Below are 14119 nucleotides of genomic sequence, written 5' to 3'. Positions count from 1 at the left end.
TACAATATAAAAATACAATAAAAACAATACAATTTACAAAAATTAGATTAAATAACAAATAACATTATAATGACAAATAAAATTAAATAACAAATAAATTATGGAATTTGTATGATCCCCACACAAAAATGGTCTCATTTGATGTTGTACACACATAACCTACTTATGTGGTACACATCTGAGAACATACATTTAGCTATGACTTTCCACTATGTGCAGACAGCATGAATTACACAAATGCAGGATTGTCCTTTGTGATGGAGTAGGCTTCATGCAACTTTTTATTTGTGTCTATACTGTCTTATTCAAGGGCCACACAACAAATGACTCTAAGTGTAATTAGATTTTAATAGCTAGGCTATTTTCTTGTAATTATTCAGTGTTCTTGTTTATGTTTTTATAAATTGTGACAGCACAGGGCATGCAATAAGCTGATTAGCTAATTTCGGGATAGAAATTTCATCATGTGTTAAGCAGCTCCAACTCAAGATTGTACCAGTTCCTCCTCCCCATTGTTCTGCTGTCTCTTCCCGTAACCACAGGAATGACTTCAAAGCAATTCTGCGCTCCAATGTGTCTTCTCCACAAGAAAGACTCATCTCACATTGACAAACAGTTGTATGGAGAAAATGTCAATGTGTACAAGGCAGTCCATCTTCCTTTGGGAGAGAAGAGAGATTGGAGAGAACACATTCTAAGTTGAATAGATAATGAATGAATGAAAATTTATTTTGGTCCATGACCAGTCAATGAATAGATAACCAGGTATTAGAGATCTGGAAAAATAGCTTTTCCAGGACTAGTTTTGGCTCACATGATGTGAGAAGGTGTTACTGCCAATGAATTGCAAGAGCAACAGGAAGCAGAATGCATAACTATTGCTTCAACTAAGCCCTATTCAGGCATTCCCTTTGAACTTGTAATAACAATCACAATAGGAACATCAGGAATACTCTGCCAAGCCACAACCCTCTGTGTTACCATCTCCTTTTTTCCTTGAGTTTAAGACTGAATGTATGAACTTAAAACCCTGATTTTGCAGGGTTCTACTAGTCTAGCTCAGCAGTACCTGGATTTTTTATCACCAAAAAGATAGGAATCAGGAAGTGTCAAGAAGCAGCCACAGCACCTGGCCTCAAATTAACATAGGCCACTGCAGGTGTTACACATTTGAGAGCTTACCTCAATGCTTGTACAAGGTTAAGGTTGGTAAAGTGGTGGCATTCTACAAATGCCTGCAGAATCTGGAGGTTCACTGGATCCCTGACAAAAGAAAAGGGACAGGGTGAGACGGGAAGAAAACAAAGAAGAACTTTACTCTCTCCTAAGTCCATAGGGTTCCTCCAGGTGACCTGTTTGTTCAGCATTCATCCTGATTTGCTTGCACAAAGCCTATGTGGAGGTTAAGTTTTGTTCCATCTTTAGCATTCATTCTTATTGGTTTGGGGGCAGGGGTGGCTATACAACAATGAGCATTCACCCCGATTTGCTTGTGGGGTGTTTATATGTCTTCCTATTACACATCTTCATCCCACACTTTTCAGTGCATTTACTCATCACTCTCCTAACTGCAAAAGGTTTGTATTGTTTTTTTAAAAAGTGGATTTGTTGCTGTAGGACATCAGAACACTTTACTCTACTTTAACTGCACAAACCTAAATTTCTGGTGTGCCCTTGAATCCCTCCTTCACACTACTGACAGTCTGGAAGCCCCTATATGCTTTGCTATAGCCTGCAAACCAGACCAAGACAAAACTATAAGATGTCTTCATTCATGGAGATCAGAGAATGCACTTGAAATCAGTGGTTTCAGAAAAAATATAGCACTTGGTATCTTCCATTTTTTGAGGGGGGAATTAATGAAACATCTGGTTTAACTAGTTAAGAATATAAGAAGAGCCCTGCTGAATCAGGCCAAAGGCCCACCTTGTCTGACATCCTGTTCTCACAGTGGCCAACCAGATGCCCACAGGAAGTCCAGAAGCAGGACCTGAGTGTAACAACGCTCTCCCTACTTGTGATTTCCAGCAACAGGTATTCAGAGGCATACTGCCTCCGACAGCGGAGGCAGAACATAGTCATTGTGCCTAGTAGTTTGTTCTGAATGTTGGAAGTTTGGCAAGAGCAACTCCTGTTTGGGTTGTTTTTGCATTCTAGAAGAAAGAAGAGTTAGGGTCCTCCAGCTGGCTAGGCTTCCCTGCCTTTACCTGTACGTAACTTCCTTCCATTATAAACTGATATGCTCAGGGAAGCTGACCTGTTCCTCCTTCCTTTGTCTTCTTCTTTGACTGTCCAAGGAAAAAGGACACATCTTTGTCTTCGTTCTCTCTCCTGAACCATGAGGGCAATACCCAAGTCTGGGCATTGCATCTCCAACTTAGTTAGAAGAACTAGGTGCACCTTTCCTATCTGCTATGTATTTCTATTAAAAAAAACCTAGCTTTTTCTTATTTTACTAAAGTCTCAGTGATTTAAATGCTGGGTAAAAGCCTTCTTCGGGCACATCCATACGACTGTATAATCTGCAATGTTATTGCTTTGTGTCCTCATTAATTCACCGTCATCCATATGATGTTGCAAGTTAGTATGGATTTTCATGTTCACAAATCCGCATTAGAAATACCACTGAAAAACCAATATGCTTTCTTGTATTGATAATCAATTGCATTAATGTCCGTGCACTCGGACACAATGCTGCGGACTTTTCTGCAATAAGCGGTCCATGGACGTTCCTCCATTGTATGCCAACCCCTTGTCTCTTTCCCCCCAATAGCACATCAACAAACCTGCGCCTGCATGAGAATTAAAAAAAGATATGTTTCTGCACTCTTCCAAAAAAGCATGTGAAAAGCAAACTACCATTACAGACCAATTGCTGACTTAGGGGTGTGGTTAATGCTAAAGCAATTTAGACCAAACAAAAAGCCCACATGCATGGATGCTTGATAATCAGGTTTTCACAATAATCAGACCACAAATAGGGCATATATAGGTCTTGAGGCCACCAACTGAGTATGGAAAACGTGGATTTTGTGGTCAGGTATGGATGGGCCCTTACACAGCTCAGACTGCTGAGTTACTCTCCATATGCATAACACTGAAAGCATACGAGACCCGAGGGAGGCTACCACCTTGCGGAAGCTAAGCAGGCCTGGGTATGATTAGCATCCAGATGGGGTGACTGCCTGGGAACCACACATACTCTGCCTGAGATGGAAGAAAGGTGAGTATAGATATCACTTTTTTAAGAAAATGAAATATGTTAATAATGAAATACTTATTTCTGTATCTGCTTGAAATTATTTTCCCCACCCCAATATTTATTTATTGGGGTGGGGAAAATAATTTTGGGCAGTTACAGAAAAAGAGAGAGAGAGAGAGTGTACTCACCTTTCTCCCAGGTAATCTCCAATAGCTGTCTTGTTGAGGCCTTCTCCCTTGTACAGGAATTTGGCAATTTCTTGCACATTTGATAACAGCACTTTGTGCTCAGTCAGATATTGGATACCCTGTTTGGGAAAAGCAGATTCATTTATCATGAGGCGTCTTTTATATGTTACCTGCCTGATATCGCCACTCTAGAATTCTCTCCCTACTTAACTCCTGCCCAATGCAACATCCTTCCTTCCTTCACTGTGCCTAGTCATTTTAGCTCCAGCAGGCCTTTTATTTTGTTTAATTCATTCAACTTTTTCTTACTTGCCATTGTGTTTATATTCTTTACTCTGGATCTTTTAATGGAATTAAATATACATGCTGCATTTTATATTTTGCAATTTTAGGATGACTCTTCTTTGGTGAAGGGGGGATTGTGAATGACTTTTGAAATCATTTGAAGTCTCTAGTTAAACAGCTTTTGCAGGCTTGTGCTTCAAAAACCTACAAAATCTTTTTGATGATGACAGGACAAATGAAGTGAGTGTGTAACATGATGGTGGACAAGGTCTCTAACAAACCAACCCCATCTCTAACCAACATTCATTGTCCAGCACAATTTCACCCCCACTTAAGTAGCATCATTACTAGAAGAAGTTAACCCTACCATGGTAGTGCATGCCCCAGTAATGGAGTGGGACACTTTGAAGTGCAAGAGTTCTTCTTTAACAGCCCACATAGCCACACCCCCAAGGAGAGTCCTAAAATGCATGGAGCCGTGTGAATCCATTATAATCCACACAGAGCAGCAGTGCATAGCACAACACCCAATTTATTAGGATCAGCTCACAGTCATACATCACGTAGGGTTGCCAGGTTCAGGGCCTGAGACTGATCCTGTATCTTTCGGAGAAGAGAAAGTCAGCCAAGTGCAGGTGTTCTTGCAACACTGTAAAAGGAAAAACCACAAGGTGGAATTCTCCCTGCCCCCTGCACAACTTTTAAAGATACAGAAGACCTCTTAGTTGCAGGCCCGGCCTCCAAGAGGTCTTCTGTATCTTTAAAAGTTGCAGGGGGAAAGGAGAATTCCACCTTGTGGTTTTTCCCATTACACTGTTGCAAGAACACCTGCACTTGGCTGACTTTCTCTTCTCCAAAAGATACAGGATCAGTCTTAGGTCCTGAGCCTGGAAACTCTATACATTAGTAAACTGGCACAATTCCCTGACTTCCTCCATGCTAATACACCAGAAACAATAGTAAAACTCGAAAGCCTCATTATTGCATCATTCATTTACCAGAGCAAGGAAGGCCTATCAATTACCTGGGCGTGGTGGCAAATAACATCATTGCTCCTGTTCTTTAACAGGTACCAGAACTACACTCCCCTGCATCCCTTTCCTCCACAACACCTTTCCCCAGTGGAATCTACTTCTCTATTGAGGTTTTAGCTACCACTTAGTTGTTGAGCTTTTGGTCCTGACGGTAGTGCTGACAGCAAGAGACAGTAATTAAATTGGGAGTATTAGAAAGAAACAGTTTAGCAGGAAGTGCAGTGAAGGCTGGGTTCACTTGATATACCGCACAGATATAATTAGGCCTAGGAAAGAGAGATAAGGTTAAACACAACTTCATTTCTCTTTTAGTCCAGGGTGTTTGAGCCTCATCAACTGTCCTTGCAGGTGTTTCTCTACAGGGTAACGAAGGATGTGTGGAAATGCAGTGCAAGACCAAGACCTGGGGAAGAGTAAAGGCCCCCCTGGGTTGAAAGGTGCTGTGGTTCAGAGGGTTGCTAATATGTGTATTGTTGCTTGTGGTTTTCCTTCTAAAGCAGATGCTGTGTCAACCGTGCAGAGGAGGGAGAGGAGGGGTGGGGGCGGACATTCCAAGCCTCTTTTTATCATCATCTTTAAAAAATGACATACAGTTTTGATAGTTGCAACTTGGGATGCAGGAGAAATTTGATTCAATTCACATTTAAAGCCTAAGTTATCAAATTCACACTTTCTGAAACAATTTGAGAACTGAAACAGCCATCCTTCAAATTCTCACTTATCCAAATTTTTCAGTGCAATTCTGACCAAACAGTGTTTACAAAAGTTAATATATTCAGAGTGTGTGCATAAAAATGAATATGTGTGTGAAAATAACATACAAAATGCATTATATTTGGAGAAAATGCTTGCAGCAATCTGTACATTAGTCAAAACTGTGTACAAAAATGAGTTTTGCTAGGAGAAATTTGCATTAAAATGCTGAAGAATTTTCATGAGTATTTTTTTTTTAAAAAAATCACAAATTCCTGCATAAATGTGAAGAACTGAATTTAAGACTGGAAAAATGAGAAAGTGAGAGAACTGAAATTGACAGATCCTTCCATCCCTAACTGAAACAAGAGTTGGGTCTGGGCCATAAGGATGGTGGTGATGGTACTTTGGGTGTTTTTAGAGCATTTTCATTCCATCCCAGAGAGAGGAATTAGAGTATGTATGTAACTGTACTATATGCCTTTTGGGGAAGAATTGTTACAGTGCCTCTTGCTATGCCTCTTGTTGCTTCCCCCCCCCTAATTTTTCTTAAATTAAGATTGTTTTTAATTATTCCACTCAGTTCTACATCTCCTGGTTGTATCCAGTTTACTGAGCATTCATTCTGATTTGTTAGCATTGAGGTTAGACGATGTTGTGACAAACCAATGTTATTCCACACTTTCCTGTGCATTTTCCTGTCACTTTCCTTATCAAAAATGTCTAATTACTTGGAAGCGGGTTTGTTGCACAAAAGCTCCAAAACAACTTAATTGTGCAACCTGAGTTTGCTGGCATGTGATTGAATCCCACTTGAAAACAGTGACAACCTGAAAGATCCCCCTGTGCATGCCTACAAAGGATATGACTGGGTGGTGCTGTGTTGTTTTGAAATGTCGTCCGCACATGTTCAGGTTTTAAATACGCACACATAGGGATGGCCTTTTTATCAGGCAGATGGAGGCAGCTGCCTTAGGCAGCAGATGCTTGGTGGTGGTGGGGAACAGCAGTGAGATGTTGAAGACAGGGCTGGGTATACCACACAATCTGCCCTGCATCCTCTGGGTGGGCTTGCTGCCCTCAGGTGCACTATTCCATTGCCTGTGTTGAAGTAAGATTTAATTGCCAGTCCAGTTATCTTTACATGCAATTGGGGAGGGGGAGCTGCCATCTCCAGCTTTTGGAGGGCTTGTGGGCAAGACAACATCCACGGCCGCCCTTTCTCAGTGAATCTGCCTCTTCATTGACATCAGGCAGGTGCCTTTGCTATGTTCTTTTCAGCACCTGCTTAAAACATTTCTGTTTAGGCAAGCCTGTCCTGACACACGAAGGTTGATGTCTTTTAACCTCTTTTGAGTTTGCTGCTGTTTTAATTGTCTTTTATATGTTGTCATTGCTTGTTTTTAACTGTTTTTACTGATAATTTTAATGTTTCCTGGAGGTTTTTGTACAATCCAGCAGTATATATCTATAAATAAATTATTTGTTAAAATAAATTAAAAATAATTGCAGCAGGTCCAGAAGACTCTTGTCCATGGGTTCCGTACTGGGGTGTGGGCCCTCGGCAGATGCCCAACCATCCAACCCTTGATGGGGAGGCACCATCTTGTCCTTTGCCCCAGGCAGCAAAATGTCTTGGGCCACCCCTGGAAGTCCTTCAACTTGGCCAAAAGAGAGAGTTAAGGCTGGTGAGGAGGAATGCACTAGTGACTAGGTGGTTGGGGAAGGGCTGCAGCCCAGTGGCTGACCATCTGCTTTGCATGCAAAAGGTTCCAGGTTCAATTCCTGACATCTTCAGGTAGGGCTGGAAGAAACTCGCTGCCTGACACCACTGAGCTAGTTGGACCAATTGCCTGACTCAGTATATGGCAACTTCCTATGTTCTTGGCCTCCATCTTTCTTGCTGTCAAGATTGGGTCACAAGCCAAGTAGCCACAACACCTAGGAACCATTATTGTGAGATGCCTTCTCTGTTAGTGCCATTTCCTATTGAAAACTGACTGTATTGTCTTCATTACCAATTTCTCAAATGTTGTACTTCTGTGCCTGGTAGTTCCCAAACTGTGATCTGTGGACCACCAGTGGTCCATGAACTTTGTTTAGGTGGTCCATGGTGTGCCTGTGGATTTGTTGTTGAAGATGGGAGATGGCACATCCAATGCGCTGAGTATTCATATTTTTCTGTGTGTTTTTATTGTTGCTTTTATTTCTTATATTGTTTTACAGTTTGAATGGCTACAAGAGGGAGAAGAATCATTAAGTGGTCTATCAAGACCCTCAGCAATGTTCAAGTGGCCCTTGGAGGAAAAAAAGTTTGGGTACCACTGTCTTAGCCTAACCGCTGTGCTTCTTTGGAGCAGTTAGCTTTAATCTAATCTCTCTTATAAAAAATTCTGTATGAGGCCACAGAGCACTATTTGAACATTTACGTCTCAACTGCACTGTTGTGTCCTCACAGCCCATGCCCCCCATTTTCTATGTCTTTGAAAGAACATCTGTTGCAGGGAGTCTGCTGTACATGAGCTCCCCCTGTGCATATAGCAGATTCCTCTGTACAGAAGAGGAGCAAAAAACAAAACAAAATTGTGGGCAGTAGAGGTTGAGGATGAAATGGCAGAGGTGGGGCCAGCGGGTGCAGTCCCATTCTCCCCTCCAGGTGATTCTAAATCACATGAGTGAACACCTGAGTAGGATTTAGGAGTTGCAGGCCTGTGTTCTTAAAAAAAGAGAAAAAAAAGTGTTGCCATCTTAAGGGCTAGAAATGTACTTCTTTTTATATGAAAACTCCAGATCCTGAATTTTACACCTAATAAGCAATCTCCACATGTTCAGTACAAATAGACATAGACCTGACTTTACCTTAGTAGGGTCCATGTTAAATTTCTTCCGTCCAATGGATAGGTCTTTGTCCCTCTGGATCATCATGCTGCAAATACAAAGATGAAATTTGATTGAATACTAACAGGATGAAGAAGAGCAGCCTTCTGACTTTTCCTCCTGAGCGATTGCTGGTTTCCAGCAAAATATCCCAAATCTCCCCAGTTTTGGCTCATTCAGGACTAGGGATGGGGGAGAAATTTGATTCAGTTCAAATTCAAAGGCAAATCTATCATATCTGCACTTTCCGAAACAGTATGTGAACTGAAACACAGCTATCCTTCAAACTTCACACTTATCAGAATTTTGTGATATGGTTCTCCAATCAAACATGTTTTTAAAAATTCATATAAAATTAAGGGGAAATGTGTCTAAAATGAGTATGTTAGTGCTGGGGTTCTGAAGGCTTCAGGAGAGCCCCCCCCAGGGAAAAGAGAGTATTTAGTTGAATTGGAGGAAAGGCTGGGAACTAGAGACAAGCAGAGAGGCTGACTCCCTGCACCATGGCTTTAGGATGCCTCCTCTAAGCCTGATGGGCAAGCAAGATCTATTGGACTCCTGATGCTTTGAACCCCTCCATCTTAAGCTCAGGTTGCAATATGTGTAAATAATAAATCATATTTCATAAAGACACCACAGTCTCCACTGACCTTCTTTCCAAGAAAACCAAACCCTGGGTAAGCATATGGACCCCTGGAGATCTCTCACCATTCGGAGACTGGGGGGGCGCGCAACAATATTATTGTATATATTATTGTTTACCTATATCTTGTAATAGTATATGTTTAAAAGATGGAGCAGATTTATTCTCATTTTTAAACTTGATTCAGTCTCATGATTATTATTATTCTGTGCCCTTTTTGCTTTCTTTTTAGCTAGGCAGTTTTTCTGTCAGCGTCACAACTTTTGCCTACACACACTTCTTGCACATTCTTAAACTCAGTAGCATATGGTGCTGATCACAAATTCAGAGGAGACTTAGCTGATTAGCTGCTAAAGATAGTGTTCTTCATATTTTCTGTTTATGACGTAAATGGATGAGATGGAATACTTATTCAGAGAGTTGAACAGTTCAAAGCAGTTCAGGCTAGTAGCCCAAATGCAATTTGGGGGTGGTGGTAAAAGAAGGGTACTCAACCATGACCTAAAAGTCAAGTATTTTGTTTTGGAACTTAAGGGAAAGATGCTGGGAAATAAATATTATTCTCAAATCATGGGCGGTGGGGGGGGTAATGTTGCTGTAAAATTAATAGTCCATTGTTAAAGAATCCTAAACTTAGTTTTTTTTCTTTGTTAACTGTGGCACATGAGCCGTTCTGAAATCTTCACAGATACAGAGAAACTGGTACAGTAGACTAGGTTCTCTTCCACCAGAACCTCCCTGGCTTTTGGGTCAGGGAGTGTGTCTTATTACTGAAGAATGGCATCTTTTCTTCACCACTGGGACAACTCGGGAAGATCACTTTGATGAAGACTCTTTATGGAAAAGGAAAGCTGTTTCTAGATACTTAACTAAGCCTTTGAAATGTGTTTTGCTTCCTACAAATTCTGGGGGGTTTGTGCATATATGTTCTTATGCTCTCATAATATTGTTTGATTTTTTAAAAAAAGAATATTAGTTTCTAGAAAGGGTTTTTCTCAACTCTTTACATATTTTTGTTGCTGTAGATCCTTTCAGAATCCATGCTGAAACTCAGACAGGCACACTTCATGGGAGATCCTATATTTTCATTTTAGCTGATAACTTCAGCTGTGTTCCCTAAATACTGGGGGTATGATGCTCTCTAACACAGAGAGAGAGAAACATAAGACATTTAACTCAAATGACGCTGCCTGTTCTATTTCTGGGATATTCCTCTTTCCGAGAAATACCAAGCCCTACTCCTTTAACATTGACACAAGCAATGTGGAGGTTAGCATACTACCCCTTTTTCAAGAAAATGGCATTCTCACCTTCCGCTAAGACCCTGAATGTGCCAGAGTATGAAGGAAAACTACCTAGAGTAGACCTGTCTCTTGAGGATGATGGGCAATTACTAGACTCCAAAGGTGAGAGAGACAAGACACACCTTTCAGATATGGAGTCTGAATCAATCCATCTGCCCAAAGCTATTCACTATCCTCCATGTTACCTTTGGAGATAACAAAAGGCACAGTTTGAGGGCCTCCAATGGTGCCACAATGCATGGGTCCAAACCAGTGCACAATTCCTTTAAATCAGCCTTTCCCAATTCCCAATATTGCTGGACTACAGTTCCCATAATTCCCTTGGCTGTACTGGCTGGGGCTGATGGGAGCTGTAGTCCAGCAACATATGAGGACCCAAAGACTGGGAAAGGCTGATTTAAATTCCTTGCAGCTTCATCTGAGAGGTGTGGCACTAAAATTCCATCGGCCTCCATTGGTGACAGGAGGAGGACCAAGCTGGCCTTTGTTGGATCAACATCTGCTGTCCCATGGAGCTGCCCCAGGTAGGACCCAAAACTGACCAGGTGCCTGTGACTGGGCTAATCAGTTTAGAGAAAAGGCAGGTAATGGGAGAGTGTGTGTGTGGGGGATGATGTATACGGTATATGCATGGTGTGGAGAAAGTGGATGCGGAAAAATTTTTCCTCTCCCTCTCATAATACTAGAACTTGGGGTCACACAGTGGGAAATTCAAACCAGACAAAAGGAGGTACTTCTTCACATAGTTAAAATATGGGATTTGCTACCACATGATGTAGTGATTTACAACTTTATAAAAAGGATTAGAGTAGACAAATTAATTGAGAATAAGTTATCAGTAGCTACTGGTTGTGATGGCTATCTACCACCTCCAGAATGATAGGAAGGATGCTTCTGAATACCAGTGGCTGGAGTACAATAGTGGGAAAGAGAGTTATTGCTCTCATGTCCTACTTGTGGGCTTCTCAGAGATACGTGGCTGACCACAGTGGGAAGCAGTTTGATCTAGCAGGCTAGTTCTTATGTCCTCACATAACTCTCTGTTATCGAAGAGACCTATTGCTTGCTGCTGCATCCTGCAACTGGCTGCTCACTTCTTTGGGTCAGTTTCCCCTCAGATGTATATTGAGGGCTCTCAGACCAATTGGAGCAAGACACAGGGAGTCTCGCTTCTTCTGGGAGGTGTCTTAAAAACACTGATATTCACGGATGTTCTGATATTCATGCCCTTCTAAAAAAAAGGTTGATCCTGTCTGTATCCAGAGAAAGAGAGAACTTTTATATTGGGATGGGAAACCTGTGACTGGACCACAACTCCCATCCTCCCTGACCATTGACCATGCTGTCTGGGGATGATGGAGTCCAACAACATCTGGCAGACCACAGGTTCCCCTTCCCTGGTATAAACACATAACTTAGGACTACAACTTCCATCATCCCTGATTGAGAAGGGGAGAAATTGGATTCTATTCACATTTAAAGCTGAATGATCAAATTCACATTTTCCGAAACAATATTAGAACCGAAATGCAGATGTCCTTTGAAATATGCACTTGGCTGAATTTTACGACGCAGTTCTCCAACCAAGCAAAGTTTACTAAAAAATGCATATATTAGGGGAATGTGTGCATGAAAAGAATATACTGGTGAAAATAACATAAAACATTGCATTATATTAGGAAAAAATGCTTGCAAAATTATGTACATTAGTCAAAACTGCATACAAAAATGTATTTATTAGGAGAAATTCACACTAAAATGCTGACAAATTTTCATGAGGATTTTTTTAAAAAAAATTGCAGATTGTTGCAGAAATGTGGAGAACTGTATTTAAGATTAGAAAAAAAGAGAAACTGAGAGAACCAAAATTGTCAGATCATTTCATCCCTATCCCTGGCCATCGGCCATGCTATCTGGAGGTAGTGGAAACTGGGGTCCAACAACATTTAGAGAGCCATAGGTTCCCCAACCCTGCTCCATGTGGAACATCCCTACTCTGCCAGTTCTCTTCTTAGGCGACTGACTCCTCACCTTGTTTGTCCTTGCTGGAAACGATCTATCTCTTCAAATACTTCTGCTATCTCATCTTTTAGCCTCTATAAATGAGAGAATGAGAGAGAGAATTAGAGGAGGAGCAAGAGAAGAGAGAACATGAAAGAACTGGGCATGTTTAGCCTGGAGAAGAGAAGGCTGAGGGGAGATATGATAGCACTCTTCAAGTACATGAAAGGTTGTCACACAGAGGAGGGCCCGGATCTCTTCTCGATCGTCCTGGAGTGCAGGACACGGAATAATGGGCTCAAGTTGCAGGAAGCCAGATTTCGACTGGAAATCCAGAAAAAATTCCTAACTGTTAGAGCCATACGACAATGGAACCAATTACCTAGAGAGGTAGTGGGCTCTCTGACACTGGAGGCATTCAGGAGGCAGCTGGACAGCCATCTGTCGGGAATGCTTTGATTTGGATTCATGTGCTGAGCAGGGTGTTGGACTCAATGGCCTTGTAGGCCCCTTCCAACTCTACTATTCTATGGTTCTATGAACAGCACATTGGATAGTTACCTGTGATTCATTGCTGACATCTCACATGTGGAAAGGAAAGAAAGACCAGCTATGCTTTACTAAAATAGATGCAGGACTTGCTTCAGTCACTTCACTCCCATTGAAGGGAACAAATATGGTTGTTGTTTTTAAGTCAGGTGTTAGCATTTAGCTAACAATATTGCCAGAAATTGGGTGGTGTGGATTCAACCCTACTAAGTGCTGTACAATCTTTATCCTTGTTGCAACCATATGAGGAAGGTTTCTGCCATGATTCCCATTTTACAGATGCAGAGCATCTGCATAGAGGGAAGCATTTCTCTAAGTGTGCCAAAGACTGAATACAGGTTGTTGGTCACAGGTCTCCTAGCAACAAGTCTAGGACTCTTTCCCTAAGGCCACGTCAAGAGATCATGATGAATGCATTTGGTGGTGGTGATGGTGGGAGGTTTGGCTTTAGCTTTTGGGAAAGGACTGTGGCTCAATGGCAGAACAGATCCTTTATGTGCAAAATGTCCCAGGTTCAATCCCTGGCATCTCCAAGTAGGGCTGGAAAAGACTCCTGTCTAAAACCCTGAAGAGTTGCTGCTGGTCAGTCTTGACAATAATGAGCTAGACTGTCTGACTTGGTATAAGGCAGCTTCCTATGTTTAGGTCATTCACAGTGACAGTCATAATTCTGGCAATGCCACAGCAACCTGGAGGCCTCCAGATGATGTTTGACTACAGTTTACATCATTCCACACCATTTGCCATGCTGTCAGGGGCTGATGGGAGTTGTAGTCTAATAAGATTTAGAGGGCACTAGGTTGGGGAAGACTTAGACTAACTAACTACCAATGGGGTGGTACCTGAATGTCATCCAGCAGCTCTTTCTTGTGCTTCTTGATGGTCTGCAGCTCAGCCTCCTCAGTCTCATTTAAATCTGATGTGTCTGAAAGAAAGCAGTCTTTTTACTCCCATCCTAGAATGCCTTGAATGATATGATCCAGAACAGAACATATTACATTTTTACCTGCCCTTCCTCCAAAGATCTCAGAACAGTATGCAAGATCATCTCCCCCCCCCCAAAAAAAACACAAACACATTTATCCTTACAAGTTCCCTGCAGGGTAGGCTGAGAGACATCAATTGCCTAACATCACTGAGTGGGCTTCATAGATTAGCAGGCATTTAAACTGAGGTCTCATCAGTCTTAGTCTGATACACATTCCGATGACTATACTACCCTGTTGAGTATGCAGGCCCAGCACTAGCAGGTGGCCAGGTTAGGCACTGGCTAAGGACTTCTGCAGCTGTGAGGGGCCCCTGCTGCTGTAGCTGGGCTGGTGTAGCTCCTGCTCTAAGATCCG

At 41.8% G+C, this 14119-nt stretch overlaps 1 protein-coding gene across 4 annotated transcripts in view; it reads right to left on the bottom strand.

Moving 5' to 3' along the window:
* Window positions 1-14119, bottom strand: part of CYTH4 (cytohesin 4) — a 54611-nt gene that overhangs the window by 29074 nt on the left and 11418 nt on the right. Inside the window, exons 2-6 of one of the 4 annotated variants that reach the window (XM_061582794.1) lie at window positions 13619-13701; window positions 12258-12322; window positions 8262-8328; window positions 3391-3509; window positions 1183-1263 (exon numbers count right to left, since the gene is read on the bottom strand). In XM_061582794.1, coding sequence (XP_061438778.1) covers window positions 1183-1263; window positions 3391-3509; window positions 8262-8328; window positions 12258-12322; window positions 13619-13701 — 415 coding nt within the window. Of the gene's footprint in view, window positions 1-496; window positions 599-1069; window positions 1115-1182; window positions 1264-3390; window positions 3510-4042; window positions 4181-8261; window positions 8329-12257; window positions 12323-13618; window positions 13702-14119 lie in introns of those variants that run through there. The other 3 variants (XM_061582795.1, XM_061582797.1, XM_061582796.1) reach the window with 3 other exon arrangements.

Source organism: Rhineura floridana, chromosome 8 (assembly GCF_030035675.1).
Source record: "Rhineura floridana isolate rRhiFlo1 chromosome 8, rRhiFlo1.hap2, whole genome shotgun sequence".
NCBI lineage: Eukaryota > Metazoa > Chordata > Lepidosauria > Squamata > Rhineuridae > Rhineura > Rhineura floridana.
This window is presented reverse-complemented; position numbering and strand designations above follow the sequence as displayed.